The following is a 20,656-nucleotide window of genomic DNA, read 5'->3' as shown; positions in this document are numbered from 1 at the left end:
ACACTTTTCAAATGCTGACTTCATATAAATCAGGGGTCTCCAAAGTTGGTCCTAGAGGGCCGGCATCCTGGGTGTTTTAGTTCTCTCCCTGGTGCAACAAACCTGGATCAAATGATGGCTCATTAGCGGCCTAAGAAAAACACTTATATGGTGAAAAGGTTGTTACTACCACCATGGAAAAAACTAAAAGATGCAGGAGCCAGCCCTCGAGTACTGACTTTGGGCACCCCTGATATAAATAATAAACCTTGACAGGAAACAGCCTCTTTTCAAACATTTTACTTTGAGGGAATATGATGTTTTTTTTTAAGTTTTTAGTTTTTTTTGTTTTTTTTAAAAATCTGCTACATTTTTGTTTTGAAGGACAAACAGTCCCATGATAATAAACCTTTAATTACCTAAAAGTTAGCATGTTAAGGCATTTTAATAGAAGTAAAGCAGCTATGTGGAGCCTTTAAATAGCACTATGTTGCTGTTAACATCTGCATGATGTGATAATATAATAAAAGCTTTGTAAAATGGATTTTTTAAATATTGTTTTCTTTACTGTTTTAATTGTGACTGTAACTCAGATTCTGTCAGCACCTTCACAGGTTTAGGCTCAAAAAAATGCTTTAACTTCTAGTCTGTCAAGCTGAAAACCAGAGAAATGACCCAATGTACTTTGGAATAAAATTTGCCTTGAAGGAGCTGATAATGACAGTTCAGGTCAGGGTGAGCTTAGGTGAAAATCTGCAGTAGAGAAATGCACCTGAGAGCAACATGGGGTCTTTGTCAATGGTCTTCTTGACATGATCCGACTCTCCGGTCAGAGAGCTCTCATCGATCTTCAGATCATTGCCCTGAATTAAGATGCCGTCGGCTGGGAGGAGGTCACCTGGAACAGCAACACAGAGGCCATAACTGCACACACTTATCAGGGTAGAAAATGTGTCATCACAGATATATCACCAATCTCCTGTAAGCAAAGGAGAAACATGAAAAGAAAATTCTGAAGTCTGTGTGTATTTTGCAGATTAATATAGTGTACCTGTGTCCTTCAAACAAAATTTGATGTATGTTTCTTTAATTGTTTGTGCTAGTTTTATGGATTTATTGTAAATTGAAGTATTATTCTGTCTTTGTTGTACTGCAGCCTTGTCCCCTTTTCTAAGACAAATTTCTTCCACGGGAGACAAATAAATGATCTTATCCAATATTAGTGAGACAAAAAGCAGTCCTTTTCATTTTAAAGAAAGAGAGAATATTGCTAAATTGTTTTTTCTGGACACTGCAACTTTCTTTCTATATTTAGGAACATTTTAGACATCAATGGCCAAAATCGGAATTGGTAGGTCAAGAATTCTAAAGATCTGTAATGGGTGACTGGCCAGAAAATTGGAATTAGGGAACCCCTACGTGGTAATGTTGGCAATATGCAGACCCTTGTGTTTACTCACCATACTTGACTTGTGCGATGTCTCCGACCACAATCTCTGACACTTTGATTTGGATCATCTGCCCTGATCGGACTATGGTGAACTTTTGCTCCTGTTCAATGCGACTCTGCAGACCGCGGAACTGCTTTTCTTTGCTCCAGTCGTTAAAAGCTGTCACCAGCACCACGCATACCACTGACAGAAGAATGGCAGCACCTTCGATCCATCCGGTCTCCGCATCCCCCTCTTCTTCCACACCACCAGCTGCTTTTCCACAGTCTGAACAGAGATTTTAAAATAATCTGACAATCTATTCTCTAATCCTTTTTGCCTATGTTGAACGAGAGACAAGTTTTTTTTAACTATTACTAGATAATTCATATTAGAAAATTGAGCTTATTACATCTAGTATTTTGCTTAACAATAATATATTTTCCATAGAGATAGTAAATGACATACATTCAGATAGACAGTCAGACTGAAGAATTATGTGGACTCTTTTTCTCAAGCCTTGTGTCAGATCACGTTTCTGTTAAACATTATTAATAAATACAAAATATGTAAGACAAGATATGCATAGATTTAACTAGAGAATTGACAGAAACTAGGAAAATGAGCTTGACTTATTAGAGCACAAAAGTTTACCATGAAATCATAAAAATATGTTGAAACAGTTTCTAAATAATGTTAAATAATGTTTCTAATTCTAAAAATCTGGTCCTAATTGACAGCCAGCCATATCAATGGCTGGCTGTTAATTTGAGCATTTATGTAATCACTGATGTCAATAACTGGGATAAAAAGCATTTAATAGCAAAAGATTGCTACTTTTGAAATGGTTGTGCTACTTGACATCTCTACAGAGCTCAAAATATCAAAAAATGCTTGTATAGCGGAGAAAATACTCACTTTGTCTTTCTGCATCTGGTGGACTGTAGAAAGAAAGGCTTAGAGAAATGACTGCTGCCACCTCCAAGATGATAAGCGTGACGTCCTGCAGGGCCTCCCACACTAACTGCAAAAAGGTTTTAGGCTTTTTTGGAGGGATGACATTCAGTCCAAACTCTTCTTTCCTCTTGTGTATGTCCTCTGGTTTTCCTTCAAGACCTGCAGAGGCATTAAAAAAATGACAGCAGTTTGAAAGGTGGGCTTAAACTAGTTTTTCCACTGTGCTCTAAGTTTACCCCAGACTAAGTAAATTAAAACTTGTGTAGACTTGGCTGTTTTTAGCATGTTGGTCTAAATTTAGGCTAAAGTAAGCCAATTTGGTCTACATTTAAAATACACAAAAGTAACTAAAAGCCAGGGTTAGTTGGAATATTTTAGTGTGGTTCAAACTCAAAAAAGAATATAATTTAGTTTTGTATTTCTCAGAGAATTTAATGTGGTATAAAATTCATCATAATTTTATACCACATTTCACCATAATAAAAGACAGGCCTAGCTAGTCTTTTGGCCTAGTCCAAATTTAGTCTAAATGCTAACATTGAAAGTCACACTTTATAATGGTTTGAAGTCATTAAACTTTACCTTTAATAACAACAATTAACATCTTTGAGTAAACATCTGAGACTACTGAAATCCATCCATCCATCCATTATCTGTACACCTTTCTTCCCTAAATGGGGTCAGGAGGGTTGCTGGTGCCTATCTCCAGCTGCGTCCCGAGCGAGATGTGGGGTACACCCTGGACAGGTCGCCAGTCTGTCGCAGGGCAACACAAAGACGTACAAGACAAACAACCATGCACACACACACTCACACCTAGGGAGAATTTAGAGAGACCAATTAACCTGACAGTCATGTTTTTGGACTGTGGGAGGAAGCCGGAGAACCTGGAGAGAACCCACCATGCACAGGGAGAACATGCAAACTCCATGCAGAAAGATCCCCGGCCGGGAATCGAACCCAGGACCTTCTTGCTGCAAGGCAACAGCTCTACCAACTGCGCCACTGTGCAGCCCACTACTGAAATGAATAAAAGCTATTTTCTCAGTATCGTTTCAAGCTAATTTTGTTTGCAAATGTACTAATAAAAGGAATGATGTGCTACGCTAAAGACATTTGAAGATGCATGTTCTCTGGAGATGAGATTTCACTTAACTAAATGGCTTTTCAATTATATTTTAGAAAACTTGAGATTTGCTGACTGCTGACCTCAGTAACCAGGTTAAGGGATAGCAACAGAAGCTAGCACTTAAAGCTTTCCTGCATTTCTTTGGACACTAAATTAAGGTAATCATCTAGCAACAGTTAAAACAAGATGATTATTAGTATTTAATACAAAGAATTCTGCGTAATGATTCCTGGGAAACAGAAGGATCTTCCTGCATCCTTTATTGTGTGATGAAGCGTTATTGAATGGAATAAGAACAAACATGTATCCTTCACATAACCATGTCGAAGACAATCTAACTGTATAGTTAGATTGATAATATGGTCATTAATGCTGTAGTTTACAAGAATTATGCTGTATACCCTTCTGTTCAAATTTGGTTTCGCATTAGTTATTAATGTTAAAACTGACATGCAACCATCTGAACTCGATTTTCTTAGTTGGAAGCACTGTTTATCCTGCCTGGTGTTTGTGCCTCAGCGGCAGTCTGGTGTTGTGTGTGAGAAAAGAGCAGACATGTGTCCCCCCCAGTGGAACAAAGCGACATGTTAAGACAAACTCAAACCCCTGTAGAGACTCTGCAACTGCTCTTCATCTGCTCCGATGCACCTGGATTTTGCCAATTAGTAGCCCAACACTTCTCTTTGTATTGTCTGTGCACACTCTGAATTTTCAGGTGAGAGGGATTTTGCTGAAAGTTTTGTTTACATCCCCAGATGTCCCTGCAGTGACATGCAGAGAAGTAATGCAGCAGTGTGGATCTTCCTGTGGTTTCAAGCTGCTGCTGACCTTTGCTTCTTTCTGTCAGCAGGAGTTTAATTGTTGCCAGTGTTTACCGATTGAGTGGAAGATGGACAAACTTTATGAATTAATAAGGAGGTGAAAATGTCAAAGGGCAAATAAATGTTCCAAAGTCCAGTACACATATTGAAAATGACGTCTAAGGATCTGTGTGAGACATAATCCAGAGTTAAAACAGCACAGGCAAGATTCAATCAAACACATTAAATCTGGCAAAGTAAAGCTGAATGTGAGGTAGGACTGGCAACACGTGAGCTGTTCCAGACATCCTTTGACAGATTTATTATTTTATTTAAATAGCGCACCTTTCACACTTTCATAAAAATACACAACTTAGGGGCGGTGTGTGGCGTTGAAGTAGAGTTGCTGGGGGTACAAACATTATGCTCACTTCCTGTCTAATCTGCTGTGAAACAAAACCTATGCAACTCATTTACTGATGCTCACAGGCCATACACTAAACATTTGGTTTTATTGTTGTGAGTTGAACCTATAACTTTTTTTAAAAGCTGTGTTGGTTGGTGACTCTGCATGTTCTTTTTTGTGATAAGTCAGAAACCTCATAATCCACTTTCTTCAGAAATTTACAGTGCCTCCTAGATGTGAATTTTAATCTGTATTTTGAGTTCATTTGTTCAGAGGTGTAAACATCTAATGTGAAACACTATAATTAGAACTTTGAGTTTTGGTCAGAGTAAAACTCAAAAAGGGGTTTGGAGTTAAACAAAAAAGTCAAAGTGTGGAACAACAACCCCTGCTCATCTTTAAGTTCATCATATTCATGCGGTGGGCCTGATTCTCTTTGAATTTATGGCATTGTGGTTTCTTTGGTGGAATCTGTTAGTAAAGCTTTGTCATTGTTTTTTCTTTTACAACAGGATAATAATGATATTAGCCTGGTAAAACCTAGCCCTACTAGTGTTCTACACTTTGCTTTCTACTGAATAGAATAGAATAGAATAGAATAGAATAGAATAGAATAGAATAGAATAGAATAGAATAGAATAGAATAGAATAGAATAGAATAGAATTCAACTTTATTGTCACAAGTACAAGCAATGAAATGTAGTTTGCATGTATCCAGAAGTGCTATACAGGATATAAATATTTATTTACAGGTGTACAAGACTAAATATAAGTATAAATATAAATATGGGAGCTATATGCACAGATTATACAGATTATACAGAATATACAAGAATGTTAGGAAATGGATTATATATGTATAAGTTGGTTTCTAATACCATCCACCAATCCATCCATCATCTTCTTCTGCTTATCTAGGGTCGGTTCGCGGGGGTAGCAGCTTCAGAAGGGAGGCTCAGACTTCCCTCTCCCCAGCCACTTCTTCCAGCTCCTCCGGAGGAATCCCAAGGCGTTCTCAGGCCAGCCGAGAGACGTAGTCCCTCCAGCGTGTCCTGGGTCTTCCCCGGGGCCTCCTCCCGGTGGGACGTGCCCGGAACACCTCACCAGGGAGGTGTCCAGGAGGCATCCTGACCAGATGCCCGAGCCACCTCAACAGGCTCCTCTCGATGTGAAGGAGCAGTGGCTCTACGCTGAGTCCCTCCCGGATGACTGAGCTTCTCACCGTATCTCTAAGGGAGAGTCCAGACACCCTACGGAGAAAACCCATTTCGGTCGCTTGTATCCACGATCTTGTTCTTTCGGTCATGACCCAAAGCTCATGACCATAGATGAGGGAGGGAACGTAGATCGAACCCTAACCCCGAGGGACACGGTCGAACGCCTTCTCCAAGTCCACAAAACACATGTAGACTGGTTGGGTGAACTCCCATGCACCCTCAGGACCCTGCTGAGGGTGTAGAGCTTGTCCAGTGTTCCACAACCAGGACGAAAACCACACTGCTCTTCCTGAATCCGAGGTTCAACAATCCGACGGACCCTCCTCTCCAGAACCCCCGAATAGACCTTGCCAGGGAGGCTTAAGAGTGTGACCCCCCTGTAATTGGAGCACACCCTCCGGTCCCCCTTTTTGAACAGGGGGACCACCACCCCAGTCTGCCAATCCAGGGGAACTGCCCCCGATGTCCATGCGATATTGAAGAGTCGCGTTAGCCAACACAACCCTACAACATCCAGAGCCTTAAGGAACTCCGAGCGGATCTCATCCACCCCCAGGGCCCTGCCACCGAGGAGCTTTTTGACCACCTCGGCGACCTCGACCCCAGAGATTGGAGAGCCCAACCCAGAGTCCCCAGGCTCAGCTTCCACAATAGAAGGCATGTTGGTGGGATTGAGGAGGTCTTCGAAGTTCTCTGCCCACAACATCCCGAGTTGAGGTCAGCAGCACACCATCCCCACTGTAGACAGTGTTGGTGCTGTGCTGCTTCCCCCCCCTGAGACGCCAGATGGTTGACCAGAATCGCCTCGAAGCCATACGGAAGTCTTTCTCCATGGGCTGTCCAAACTCCTCCCACGCCCGAGTTTTTGCCTCAGCAACCACCTGAGCCGCATGCCGCTTCGCCCGCCAGTACCCATCAACTGCTTCCGGAGTCCCACAGGCCAAAAAGGCCAGATAGGACTCCTTCTTCAGCCTGACAGCTTCACTCACCGAAGGTGTCCACCAACAGATTCAAGGGTTGCCGCCACGACAGGCAGCGACAACCTTGCAGCCACAGCTCAGATGAGCCGCCTCGACATTGGAGGCACGGAACATGGTCCACTCAGACTCCATGTCCCCCATCTCCCCTGGGACGTGTTCGAAGTTCTGCCGGAGATGGGAGTTAAAGCTCCGTCTCACAGGGGATTCCGCCAGACGTTCCCAGCAGACCCTCACAACATGTTTGGGCCTGCCAGGTCTGACCGACATCCTCCCCCACCAGCGGAGCCAACTCACCACCAAGTAGTGGTCAGTGGACAGCTCCGCACCTCTCTTCACCTGAGTGTCCAAGACATACGGCTGCAGATCCAATGAAACGATGACAAAGTCGATCATCAAACTACGGACTAGGGTGTCCTGGTGCCAACTGCACATATGGACACCCTTATGCTTGAACATGGTGTTCGTTATGGACAATCCATGACGAGCGCAGAAGTCCAACAACAGAACACCACTCGAGTTCAGATCGGGGGGGCCGTTCCTCCCAACCACGCACCTCCAGGCCTCACTGTCATTGCCCATGTGAGCGTTGAAGTCCCCCAGCAGAACAAGGGAGTCCCCAGGAGGAGCACTCTCCAGTACCCCCTCTAGTGACTCCAAAAAGGGTGGGTAATCTGAGCTGTCATTCGACCCGTAAGCACAAACGATAGTCAGGACCCGTCCCCCCACCCGTAGGTGGAGGGAGGCTACCCTCTCGTTCACCGGGGTAAACCCCAACGTACAGGCGCCGAGATGGGGAGCAACAAGTATGCCCACTCCTGCCCGACGCCTCTCACCTTGGGCAACTCCAGAGTGGAAGTATGTCCAGCCCCTCTCAAGGAGACTGGTTCCAGAACCAGAGCCATGTGTCGAGGTGAGACCGACTATTTCTATCCAGAACCTCTAAACCTCTCACACTAACTCCGGCTCCTTCCCCACCAGAGAGGTGACATTCCACGTCCCAAGAGCTAGCTTCCGCAACCGAGGATCGGACCGCCAGGGCCCCCTCCCTCCGCCGCCGCCCATCACACAATGCACCCAACCCCTTTGGCCCCTCTCACGGGTGGTGGGCCCATGGGAAGGGGGGGCCCATGTTTTCTCTTCGGGCTGAGCCCGTCCAGGCTCCATGGGTAAAAGCCCGGCCACTAGACGCTCACCGTCGTGCCCCCCATACAGGCCTGGCGCCAGAGTGGGGCCCCGGTGACCTGTATCTAGGCGAGGGAACGCCAAGTCCAAAGTTTTTATTCATCATTGGGGTCTTTGGGTTGCACTTTGTGCACTTGTTTATAATACACGATAAATAATGGCAGATAAGATTTACAGATTGTATATGTGTGTGAAGGTAGTCCATGTATTATTGTTGTATGAGAGGATAGGGGAGTACAGTCCTTATAGTTTATGTTTTATGTCAGGAGGCGTTCAAAAGCGTGACAGCTATGGGAAAGAAGCTGTTCCGGTGCCTGGTGGTTCTGGTCCGTAGGCTTCTGTAACGCCTCCCAGAGGGCAGGAGGGAAAAGAGTGTGTGTGCTGGGTGAGTGAAGTCCTTTGTGATTTTCCTGGCCCTTTTCAAACACCGCTTCCTGTAGATGAATTGATAGCATCAATATACTGGGCAGTTTTCACCACCCTCTGCAGTGCCTTCCAGTCGGAGACAGAGCAATTCCCGTACCAAGCTGTAATACAGATGGTGAGGATGCTCTCAATGGTGCAGCGGTAGAAGTTCGTGAGGATCTCTGAGGACAGGTGGTTCTTCCTCAGGGTCCTCATAAAGAAGAGGTGCTGATGCGCCTTCTTGATGAGTTTGGAGCAACTGGTCGTCCAAGTCAGGTCCTCGGAGATGTGGACTCCCAGGAACTTAAAGGTGTCCACACACTCCACCACTGTCCCCTTAATGTGGATGGGTGGATGTAGGTCAACGTTCCTCCTGAAGTCCACGATAAGCTCCTTGGTCTTCTCGGTATTCAGCTGCAGGTTGTTTTTGTCGCACCACTCAGCCAGACGGTCTACCTCCTCTCTGTAAGCGGCCTCGTCATTATCTCTGATGAGGCTGATCACCGTGGTGTCGTCTGCAAACTTGATGATCGCATTAGAACCGTGGACAGGTCTGCAGTCATAGGTGAAGAGGGAGTAAAGGAGTCGCTACTCATCACACAGCCTTGTGGCACTCCGATGATGGTGGATGAGAAGTGGTTGTCCAGACGGACATGTTGAGGTCGACTGGTCAGGAAGTCAAGCAACCAGTTGCACATGAGTGAACTGATGCCGAGGTCTGTGAGTTTGGTAATGAGTTGTGATAGGATGACAGTGTTGAATGCTGAACTAAAATCTAAGAACAGCAGTCTGGTGTAAGTGTTCTTCCTGTCCAGGTGAGAAAGGACAGAGTGCAGCGTTATGGAGACTGCATCCTCTGTGCTCCTGTTCTGCCTGTATGCAAATTGGTGGGGGTCTAGTGTGGTAGGGAGACAGGATCTGAGGTGTGCTAGGATCAGCCGCTCAAAGCACTTGGTAATGATGGGGGTAAGGGCTAACAGGCGGTAGTCATTGAGTCTGGTTGGGTTGGGATTCTTGGGGATTGGGACGATGGAGGTAGACTTGAAGTAGGTCGGTACCACAGCGCGGGCCAGGGACAGATTGAACATGTCCGTCAGCACTCCTGCCAGCTCCCCAGAGCACGTTTTGAGGACACGTCCAGGTATGCCATCAGGACCTGCAGCCTTCTGGGATTTAATCCTGCTCAGAGCCGCTCCTACGTCAGTGGGGAGGAAAGTCAGTGGCTGTTGGCCTGGGGTGGTAGCTGCTTTGGTTGCAGTTGTGGTATTCCCTCTCTCAAAACGAGCGGGAAGGTCTGAATCCCAGGATAAAGAGTAAAGACTACTTGCTGGAGGCGCAGAATGGATCTGATTTTACCCAATCACTAAGAGTAATCCACTTTCTTCAGAAACTTACAGTGCCTCCTACATGTGAATTTGAACCCGTATTCTGAGTTTTGGCCTTGATGTATGCAATGTGCCAGCTGGATGAAGTTTACCAGCTCGTGAGGTTTACCGTAACCAACCTCACGAGGAGTAGGTTCACAAAATCTTTGTCTGCAATAAAATGTCTTAAACATTCCTCCTGCTCCAACTTTAATTACTCAATATTTAAAAGGGTGGCCAGCTCATTATTTGTTACTAAACACTAAGGGAGCACGGAATCTTCTATCTAGATTGGTTGGAGTCTTTAAAGAGCACAGTCAAACTGCTAAGCAGAACAAATACTTCAAAGCTGCCCAAAAACAGTCTTCGAAAGGCTAACAAGCAAACAAAGCAGGGGTCAAAACCTCTTCCTAAAAACTACCCCACTGGAGGAATGTCTGCAGGGCCTTTCATAGGATGCAGATGGGCCTCATCAGCGTCTGTTTGGCTTGGTTGCATCTGCTGGACCAATGCTTTTCAGCCTCCAGCAGCCTATCAGCAAAGTGTGCTCTCACATCTGAACATGCTTAAGAAAAAGAGAAAGGCTGCTCCAGTGGCCAGTGGCCAGCGGCCGTAACGGAAACCACCTCTCTCATATTTCACAGTAGCATCCTTTCTGTCAATAACTGTCACTCTATCTATGATTTTTGTTTTTTGAAATCAGTTAGTGATTTATTGATACTCCTCATAAATCTGCATAAACTAAAAACCATTGAGACTAAACAATGTTTTCCAGCAGCAAAATCTGTGCAAGCATTTTAGAGCATTTAGTCAGTGTGGCAAGGTTGGAGTAGGTTGAGCAGGAGATTGTCCTATGTTTCCATTTCTACTTTTTTTTGTTCTCTGCATTTCTGTCTTTTCCTTTCTGAATCACCATGGCATGGTCTGTCAAGAAATTACAGCAAAAGCGGAAATGTGAAATTTGTTAAGCCTCTTCCCATGACTAATCAATTTGACTGTCTTATCTGTACACAGAGAAACAATAACTTATTATTTTGAGTCACTGATATGTTCATTGACAGACATTTAATTTTGAGAGCTGAACTAAGGATTTTGGAAGCAAACAAATGCTATTTTTTGCTGTTTCTACAAATTGTTTTGAGAAATGCATTTACTGTTAATGTCAACAATGAGTTGAGAAATGCACCAAAAGTGACTGAAAAATCTAACAAAACATAAATTGTCTTAAAACTATTTGTTTGCCTGTATGAAAAGTGTACACATTTACAACTTTGTTTCTGCTAGCTTGCAGGAATTGTAACTTATATAAATGGTTGAAGACAACTTATTGGCCTTCTTGACACCAGATAAATGATGAGTATCTATTTTATAAATTGCCTAAAACAGTTATGTTTGTAACTTTTAAAGTCTATTTGTGTATTGAAATTTGGACGTAAGATTGTTTAACATGCTACAAGGGTTCTCTCTGTTTGGGGACATACATTTGCAAAAAAGAAAAAAACAAAGGCACTCTTGCCAAACAATATAAACCTTGATAAAGGTGTATATTTAATTCATAAAATGCAACATATCTGTGGAATGAAATCCAGATGACATAGAACAAATGGCTCCAGGCACCTTCAAAACATCTATTGAAATACTTATGTTTACTTTTATTTCAGTGTCCTGATTTGTGCAATGTTTTTCCACATTTTTTGGCATTTATATTTCAGTTTCATTTGTAAAGGGCCACCTGCTGGCAAGGCCTGGTGTTTTCCAACTGAGCTCATGACCTAGTAGCTCAGATGAATGCAGACGACCCAGGTTTGACAGACATATTTAAGGTGATTCTTTGACTGTACTGCGGTTGATTACTGCTGCTAGTCTAATGGACAGGCGCAGAGGAGGGGTGCTCTGTGGGGTGGGAGCCCAGCAGGGGACTGCTGCTCCAAGACAGAGCTTTGTATAAATGGACAGCACATTGCATGAGGAAGCATTGAAGCACTACCAAATGGTTGCCATGGAGATCCGAGGATGTTGCAAACATGTTTTTATGAGGAAGTGACTCATCTTGAACATGGAATTATAACAAGATATAAAGCTCAAATCTAAATAATTGATGGTGATATACACACTAACTGAGGGCTGTTCAGTTGTTAAATGATCAACCCTTTGTTTTTGAATTTTTGGGGATTTTTCTGTTTAACTTTCTGTATTGAGTTTATCTTGTGTCATCTATTCTGAATTTCTGGTCAAAAAGTAAAAAATTGTAAAGAGAAACATGTTTCTTTCAAAAGGAAGGATGGAAGATGAAGATGGAAAATTCTCTGAATTAACAGGTCTTCATCTGAGGTTTTTTTTTTTTTTTTTGTCTGGTTGCAGAAAGGATCGCACCTGTTGACAACAAACAAAGGTTTAAGAACTTCTGAATTTTCATTCAGGAATGATCACAATGCCTGGTTGAAGTACCAGTTTCCATATGCAAGTCAACAAAGGTGAAACCAACATTTAAGCAAATCCTGAGTTTATATGTTCATGTAGTGCATCATTCTAACTTTTGCTTTGTTTCTGTTTTCCAGCAGAGAGAAAACATCTGATTGCCAATGTATGAGTCACAAGCTCAACCTGTGACTGGGAAGACCATTTCCATGATGCACACCATCCTGAGCAAAATCTGAATTCAGTGACTTGTTACTCTCAACCCAGAGCAAGAATCCTTTTATCACCGGTTTTTCTTCTACAATATGTTATCCCTTATATGGACACATGCTGGGGTTTTTTTCCAATCTCAGTAATACCGTGAGGAGACTGGACAGAAAACTGAATCGGTTCTTTTTTAACTAAATTTTTAAAAAGAAATTGTTTCTGTAAGTGGACTACTCGTAATCTATATTTTTGTTTAATTTGGACTTACTTTCTATATAACTTTCCATATCTAAATTCTGACAAATAACACTTCTTTGTGTGTTGTACTGTAATTTTTATGGTAAAATTCTGGTAACAACAGCTACTGGTAATCTACCATAAAGAAAAAAATTGTAAAGAGAAACATGTTATAAATAAACATCACATGTTCATAAAGTTTTTTATTTTATTTATTTTTTATGCAATAAAATGTCAATATATTATACAGTCCTGCTGTGTTTTTATATGTGTTGTTTTTATAGTAAATTGCATAGAAAAGTTTACAGTTCTGAACTTCTAAAGTTATGGTAAAATAGTGGCAGTTTTGATTGCCAGAATTTTACTGTATAAAGACAGTACAGCTGCCAGTATTTTACCATAAATTAGAGCCTTTTTTGTTTTTTACTGTATAGGAAGATAAACCAACACAAAAATGACTGAAGGATTATTACTATGGTAAAACAAGTCTGATGCAAAAGAAGATAAATCCTCTTATCCTCACTATCACCTCTCAGGCTGAATGTCTCTTTATTAAAAAGTTGTCATAAGCTGGACAGTTTCCCAAATTATCCAGAAGCTGTCATGGAACAGACCAGGATCAACATGGCTGTGGGTCACCGTTGACTTTGGCCATCACGTGCTTAGCGACTCCCTTAAGCCAAACTAAAGAACAGACTTAACCTAACATGTCCTCTGTTGGTTTAATGATGTTGATGCCAGGAGGGAGAGGTCGATGAGTCACTGGACCAGTGGTCTATACAGCAAAGTCACGTACAGTCAATGACACTGTTGGACATTATTTGCTCTAGGTTATTTGTTACAGGTTCAATTCATAGAATGAAATCCCAGCAGCAAAAAGCTTTAAGAAAATACTTGCTAAAAAAGGTTAATTATATTGAAAACATCACCACTTTGAGTAGAAGTAGAAACCGCCCATTTTCAGTTTCAGTAGCCGACTTCAAGATGTGTAAGTATGACACTTGTTCATATTATTATGGAGACTTTCCAAATTCTTCATATGGTGCCTACAAGCATTTTAAAAATGTACTAGATCAAATTCTATCTAGAAGAATTGTAGTCATAAACGTAATCTTCTGCCAATCTTTGAGTATCTACATACATGTGAAAAGGACCAGATTCTTTTTGTTCTTATTACAAGATATTCAAATTTGACTGGTTTGGGTAAGTTTAACTAAAATCCAGTTTGGGGTGTCTCTGAGTAGCTCCCCTTCTTTATAATCTCAGAGAACACAGGTTTGAGAGTCATCAAAACCAGCCATCATTTCCAAACCTTCCCATCTGCTAGGCTTTCTCCCATTGACTTGGATTCCTCTGGTAGATTTTCTACCGGGCCAATCATTGAATAGAAGGAGAAGTTGTGACCAGTGATGTAAATTTTCTGCACTGATTTAGAATTGGGGCTGCACAGTGGCGCAGTTGGTAGAGCTGTTGCCTTGCAGCAAGAAGGTCCTGGGTTCGATTCCCGGCCGGGGATCTTTCTGCATGGAGTTTGCATGTTCTCCCTGTGCATGCGTGGGTTCTCTCCGGGTTCTCCGGCTTCCTCCCACAGTCCAAAAACATGACTGTCAGGTTAATTGGTTTCTCTAAATTCTCCCTAGGTGTGAGTGTGTGTGTGCATGGTTGTTTGTCTTGTATGTCTCTGTGTTGCCCTGCGACAGACTGGCGACCTGTCCAGGGTGTACCCCGCCTCTCGCCCAGAACGCAGCTGGAGATAGGCACCAGCAACCCTCCCGACCCCATTTAGGGAAGAAGGGTGTAAAGAAAATGGATGGATGGATGGATGATTTAGTAGTTTTAGAAATGGTAGTGGTGGAAGTGAATGAAGCTGTTCAGTCTGTGTTCCAGTCTAACATCAGTTAGGTTCAGTTTTAGATTATCAGCCATGCAAATATAAACAAGTCTGCTTGATAAGATGCAGCTCTCCTTTGCATAATGCTTCAGATCTTGCTTCATGAAAATGGTTTGTGAAGAAAACAAAAAGCAGAAAAAGAAGCACGTATTTACCTTCAACGGGTGATGTCCTGAGTTTGGTACACAGTCCGTTGACATCTCCATAGCAGTTCTGAATCCTGGTGATCGCATCGGCTCCTCGGAGCTCCATAAGTGATTGCAGCTCCTGCAGACAGCAGCTGAACTCTGGCTCATGGTTGGCCTCTGCATTGCGTCCTCGTTTGGACCCACGGAAAGAGTTGGTGGCCATGTCTCCTTTGTCCAGAGCTTGGTGGGTGTCTTATTGAAAAATGCAACTCAGCAGGAAGCCTGAGGTGCAGATCCAGCCTGACAAGGACTCAGTAACTGTTGGAGGGGCGTTAGAAAGATCCCACATTTAGTTTTTCTTCATTGGCTTTCTGCAAAATTAACAAAAAAATTAATATTCCTTTTTTGACACATTTTATCCTGGATAGCGAAGAACAATCACAGCCAGGAGGACAGTCTCTACAGCAGGAGTCACCAACACGGCGCCCGCGGGCACCCGATCACCTGAGGGGACCTTGTCAGTCGCCCATGGAGCAAGTTCTAAAAATAACCATTGTCATTATGGAGCACTGCCAAAGAAATTATTTAATTCAATGTTTTTACATTGAATTAATAACATTTGTTTATATTTAGATTTATTTTAAAAGTAAATTATAAAAAATGTTTAAAATAAATTGCTTTATGCATAAAACTCTTTTCTATGGTTAACGTTCAGAACTGCTCAGACGCCTGCAGGATTTTATCGGAGGGCAGCAGCGCCTGCAGCTGTACGGCTGCTCCCACTCTGCCTACCTTAATTGATTCCATGTCCATGTCTTTATTGTTTAGCATAGTTTGTGTAAAAAAAATTAAATAAAAAAGAAAAAATGGAATAAAAGGTGCGGTTCTTTAGTGGTTTAGGTTTGTGCGGCTTGTGTGCGACGCGCAAATGATGCGCGTTGGAGAGGTGGTTGTGCTCTTGCAGGTCAGGTGCAGTGATAGTTTAGTACCTTCCGATCTGTCGAAAATTTTTTCGATATCTGCTGATGTCAGCCAACAAGTGACCCGTCAGCTTTTAAGTTTGCGAAACCACAAAAAAAGCTAATAAACCGGCGACCCGCCAGAACTGCACACTGTAAAAAGCTCAGGCGGGATCTTAGAACAGGGGGTTCAAACTCCACTCATCATTTTTAGCTTACAGAAAAAGTAAACTGACCAATAAGATTTAGGCTTTGACGTACCGTGACCCCCACAGACTCACATTGATGTGCGATACAGAAGCTTGGCACAAAATAACTTTTTCTTTTCTCCACAATTTTGTTAATAGTAAGGAGGGTTGGATGATAAAAAACACAATAACTTTTCTTTTCTTCTTTTATTTAAAGGAAAATCTCAGTGCGTCCAGCTGTACAGCTGCAACTCTCAGTCACTTGGGGCCATTTAGAATCACACAGAAAAGCTATAAAAAGGAAATCAAACTTAAAACTCTGATCACATAATATCTATATATAGATATAGATCTAGATCTATATATAGATCTATATATAGATCTAGATCTATATACCTACTCTTGTTATAAAGGGTAAGCCAAGAAAATTGATGTCTGTATCAAACAAGTAGCCCTTCATATTACTCTGTACCAGTGAAGTAGCTCCCAGTCTCAAAAAGGTTGGTGACCCCTGGTCTAGTCTCAATCCTGCTTCTGTACACGCTGCTTACACCCTTCATCCGCACAGTGTGTACTGTCAAGCTGAAGATTTCACCTGTGCTGAAGCTGCACTAATGGAGGAGAAACAACCTAATGTGACAAAGAAATTATAATTTTCTCAGGTTCACAGCCGTAGTGCAGTAGTGAGCAAGGGAGAGGGACCTGTAAGGTTTCCTTGTTTAAATTTTCCACACTTTTCTTAAAACTCCCTGCCTCAAAGTGGTTTCACAAAAGCGGTAACACAGTTACCATGGCGATCTATCTTGTAGCTAGCCTGCTCCAGTCCATGATCAGATTAGCAGGCTAACAGTCAGGATTAGTTCATCCTGGAGCCTTATCTTCAGTTAGCGCCCATGCCGATCAGAAACCGATGTATCTTGCCCGCGATTCCGTTTTCTTATCTGTCTTTGTTGGACCCTTTTTTAAATCAGCCTGCATTATACCACAGATTCATTTTGGCATTCAGCTGAGCTCTGTTTATTTTAACATTAGTAGAAAATGCCATTAATTTGTAATGTTCGACGTGGATCCTGTTACTGTTCAATAGTCTTGTAATATTCGAGACCGGTCTCGAGAGCACTTTTTTGATGGTCTTGGTCTCGGTCTGGTCTCGGCCGCATTTGGTCTCCTCTCGATCTCGGACATTGAGGACTCGGAATTTTATTTCAAGACCACAACTGTAAAAATATCACTAAATTGTCAAAATATTGTCCAGTTTATTTGTCAACATCCTTGTTTTCCCTGGATGCTTAATATACCGATTCTAAGCCAACCAATAATGCGACTTACTTGTTTTGCTACCGCTGTCAGTCATAGCCTCCCCCTTTAACTCGCACGCGGCACTCCTAGACAGTGTTTGTCTTGGAGCGGGAGAAGATGTCTGTCTAATCGTCGGTAATAAATTTACCTACATAAATCATAAGAAAGCATATAACATGTGAATTCAGCAGCGCTTCGCTTTCAGAGACGGTGGGGACCATGTCCAACTTTTAGCGTCACTTTGAAAGAAAGTTTCCTTTCATAGGTAAGCTTTGTGGAAGGGATGTTAGCAAAGCTAGCTGTACATGTCGTGGACAAATATGTTGTATTTGCCTTCGATGAAAAAAAGCTGTCACTGCGCTTATGTGCGACGACGCTGTGACCAAAGTCTGCAATATTGTGACAAAACATTCACGAACGAGCCTATTTTTCTGAACGGCTGTTTACTATGAGCGACAGGACTGGAGAATCACCGAGGACCGTTCTTTGTTTTTGTAATGCTCTGCGCACACTGCAGTAGCTATTTGTTGTGTATGATACACTATATCAAATAAAATAATGTTCAAGCAGATAACTGGAAGTAGCACATGGCAACGTTTATTTTCGAACTTCTTCACATGTTAAAGTCACCTCTCTTGTGCACAGCAAGAGCGCCACCAACGGCGAATTGTTATATTCCTTTACCTTCAGATTTTACAACCAAACAGCCTCCAATACATTGGAGCATAATCACACCAAAAGTGTCTAACAATCTTAAATCTAAAGGTTTAATTATTTCTTTGTCTGCAACACAACACTATTATTATTCTATTTTATTAAAAATATAAATTTATTTAATCATAAAGTCAATAAAATACAAGAACATAAGATAACACAAAGTGCATGCTCATTGCTCTGATTACTTTAGTCACCTGTCACTGTGCTGCTGCCTGGTTTCATGCAGCGGGAGACAGAGTGAGAACAGTCAGTGTGCTTCTTTTGCTTGGTTACTTCTTGCTTGTTGCTCCTTGGTCAGTGTTCATAGTTGAGCATTGTTTACTGTTAATGCTTTGTCATGATTGCTATGTTTAATGGTGCAGACAGTGGTGACATTAGCCATATGAGCAACCACCCAGAGCATTATCTTCATAGGGGCGACGTGAGACCTCTGCAGATTGTGGCACAGAGACGGAAGCAAAGCAGAAAAAAGAAGAGTTTGATTTGATAATTATAATTTATTTCAGCTCTAAGCATTTAATATTCAGGTGATTTTACGAGAATGTGGCTCTTTCAGATCAATTTGAGAAGGAATTTTGATCATATCTGACATTTTATTATGTCATGTAGCGCAGGGCGCTGGTCTTGGTCTTGACTAGGTCTCGACTTCCCTTGGTCTTGGCCTCAACTTGGTCTAGGGTTAGGGGGTCTTGACTACGTCACTGATGTTCATTATGTTTCTGGAAATCACTGTTGTCCAAAGTTTAACAGAAAACCAAGGGGATTAGAAAAAATGGCCGATAAAGAAGCAACAAGTGTTATCAAGTCAGGCCACAGAAGTTGTAGCATTCTCCCTCGAATGAAGGATGGCACTTTACTGATATAAATTTTTTTGTTTTAACGGCAATAAACCCTCTTAACTTAAAATAATATTTGCAACTTAAAATAACTTTAGTTTTTAAATCTAATTAAGCAAATGCATAGTTTAATTTACACAATATTTTAAAAATGTATTTATTTACATCCTAAACATACCTTATGCCTCTATAAAAGGGCTGCTGATAACAAAATACATTTTCTAAGGTCCTCTACAAATTATCTTCTCTTTTGACTGCCGTTAAACTGCATTTACACAACAGTTAAACAGAAAATTGTCCCTTCAAAACGAAAGCATTACAGCTCAAACAGGAAGTTTGCCCTAGTTAAAATTCAGGGCCATATGCGGATACAGTCATTTGTACATCGCCTTATCATCAGAGCATAATATGAGACAGATAATCTGTGAAAAGACCTAGCTCCTCGACCTCATCCCTGAGATACTGCTGTCGTCTGAAGTAATGCATCTCCACCAAAAATACAGCAAGGGGGAGTGTCTTAGTGCTGTCAGTCAAACTAGTGTACGTGTTGCTGAATGTGACAGTTTCAACAAATATGTAAAAAGTATTTTTTACTGTACTGTAACTTTAAGGCTGGTATTTACACTGAACAATACTTAAGGAAGTTAAAACTTTTATCAACTAAAGACAGTCTGAAAAAACTTGTACATCACTGATAATAAATCAACATTCAGCTGCTTAGCATTCAGACAATTACAGTTCTAACAGTTTGCCTAGAATTTTTTTCTTCTAAGCCCAGATTCTTTGTAGTTTCTGACAGTCTAACCAGCTCCAAAGGATGGGGGAAGAAGGAAGAAAGGTGGTGAAATCAATCTATGTAACATTATCCGTGATGTTGAATCTCACAGTGGTCAGAGATCAGATTAAACTCAGTGATGCAAAACAGGGATCTGGGTGGGAGGGGGTTTTCGGTCTCTTTCGTCTAGAGGTCACTCACTGACAGTGTGCTCTTGTAGTAAAGCACCGTCTGTCAAGGCTGGGAGGTGTTTGCACATGTTCCCTCTGCCAGCTTGGGCTGACATAGCACAGGAGAAATCTCCTTCACTTTATAATAGAAATGTGATGTGCCTCCTGAATGGCAGGAATGAACCCAAATGGGATAAAATTTCAACCAGTTCTGGGGAACCATTGATCAGATGTCTTACAAATGACACTTGATAGTCTACGAGGCAATGGTGGCGACAATCGTAGGAGTTCGCCCGCAATCGGCCAGTTGCTGGTTCAATACCCACCTCTGTCATTGTGTCCTTGGGCAAGACAAAAATAATTATTGTGCACAGTTGGGAGATATGGAGGAAGGTAAACCAGCAAGGAAGACTAAACAAAGAAATGGTTTGCTTAATTTGCCTTTTCTCAGATTTAAATTGTCTCTAGACAATAAAAACCTTCACACTGAATCCAACCAGATTCACCTTTTTATCACTTGCAAAAAAAAGGTGGTGGGGTCCAGTCTATCCTTGCTTCTGTTCTGTCAGACTGCCACTATCACTGTGTGAGTGTGCACAGGAATGGGTGAATGACTGTAGAGTAGGGGTCTCAAACTCCAGGCCTCGAGGGCTGCAGTCCTGCAACTTTTAGATGTGCCTCTGCTGCACCACATCTGAATAGAATAATTAAGGCTCTGGAGAACTGGTCTACACAAGGCGGAGGTAATTAAGCCATTTAATTCCAGTGTTTTGTACCTGTTGCACATCTAAAAACTGCAGGACTGCGGCCCTGGAAGCCTGGAGTTTGAGACCCCTGCTGCAGAGAGTGTGTGTAATGGACTTTGGTTCCATACAAATACTACACCATACACATACAAAGGTTCCATACAAGTGCTTGGGCATTTCTCAAAGCCATTTTTGTTCAATTCAGTTCAAATTCAGTTCAAATAGTTCTTAGCTTT

At 42.1% G+C, this 20,656-nt stretch overlaps 1 protein-coding gene across 3 annotated transcripts in view; it reads right to left on the bottom strand.

The window, feature by feature from the left end:
* LOC122836068 (plasma membrane calcium-transporting ATPase 1-like) overlaps positions 1-20,656 on the bottom strand; it is a 45,725-nt gene that overhangs the window by 24,239 nt on the left and 830 nt on the right. Inside the window, exons 1-5 of one of the 3 annotated variants that reach the window (XM_044125725.1) lie at positions 17,207-17,275; positions 14,758-15,048; positions 2,328-2,525; positions 1,440-1,697; positions 752-877 (exon numbers count right to left, since the gene is read on the bottom strand). In XM_044125725.1, coding sequence (XP_043981660.1) covers positions 752-877; positions 1,440-1,697; positions 2,328-2,525; positions 14,758-14,953 — 778 coding nt within the window. In that variant the 5' untranslated portion in view covers positions 14,954-15,048; positions 17,207-17,275. Of the gene's footprint in view, positions 1-751; positions 878-1,439; positions 1,698-2,327; positions 2,526-14,757; positions 15,087-17,206; positions 17,276-20,656 lie in introns of those variants that run through there. The other 2 variants (XM_044125728.1, XM_044125727.1) reach the window with 2 other exon arrangements.

This window comes from Gambusia affinis, linkage group LG08, assembly GCF_019740435.1.
Source record: "Gambusia affinis linkage group LG08, SWU_Gaff_1.0, whole genome shotgun sequence".
In the NCBI taxonomy this organism is placed as follows: domain Eukaryota; kingdom Metazoa; phylum Chordata; class Actinopteri; order Cyprinodontiformes; family Poeciliidae; genus Gambusia; species Gambusia affinis.
This window is presented reverse-complemented; position numbering and strand designations above follow the sequence as displayed.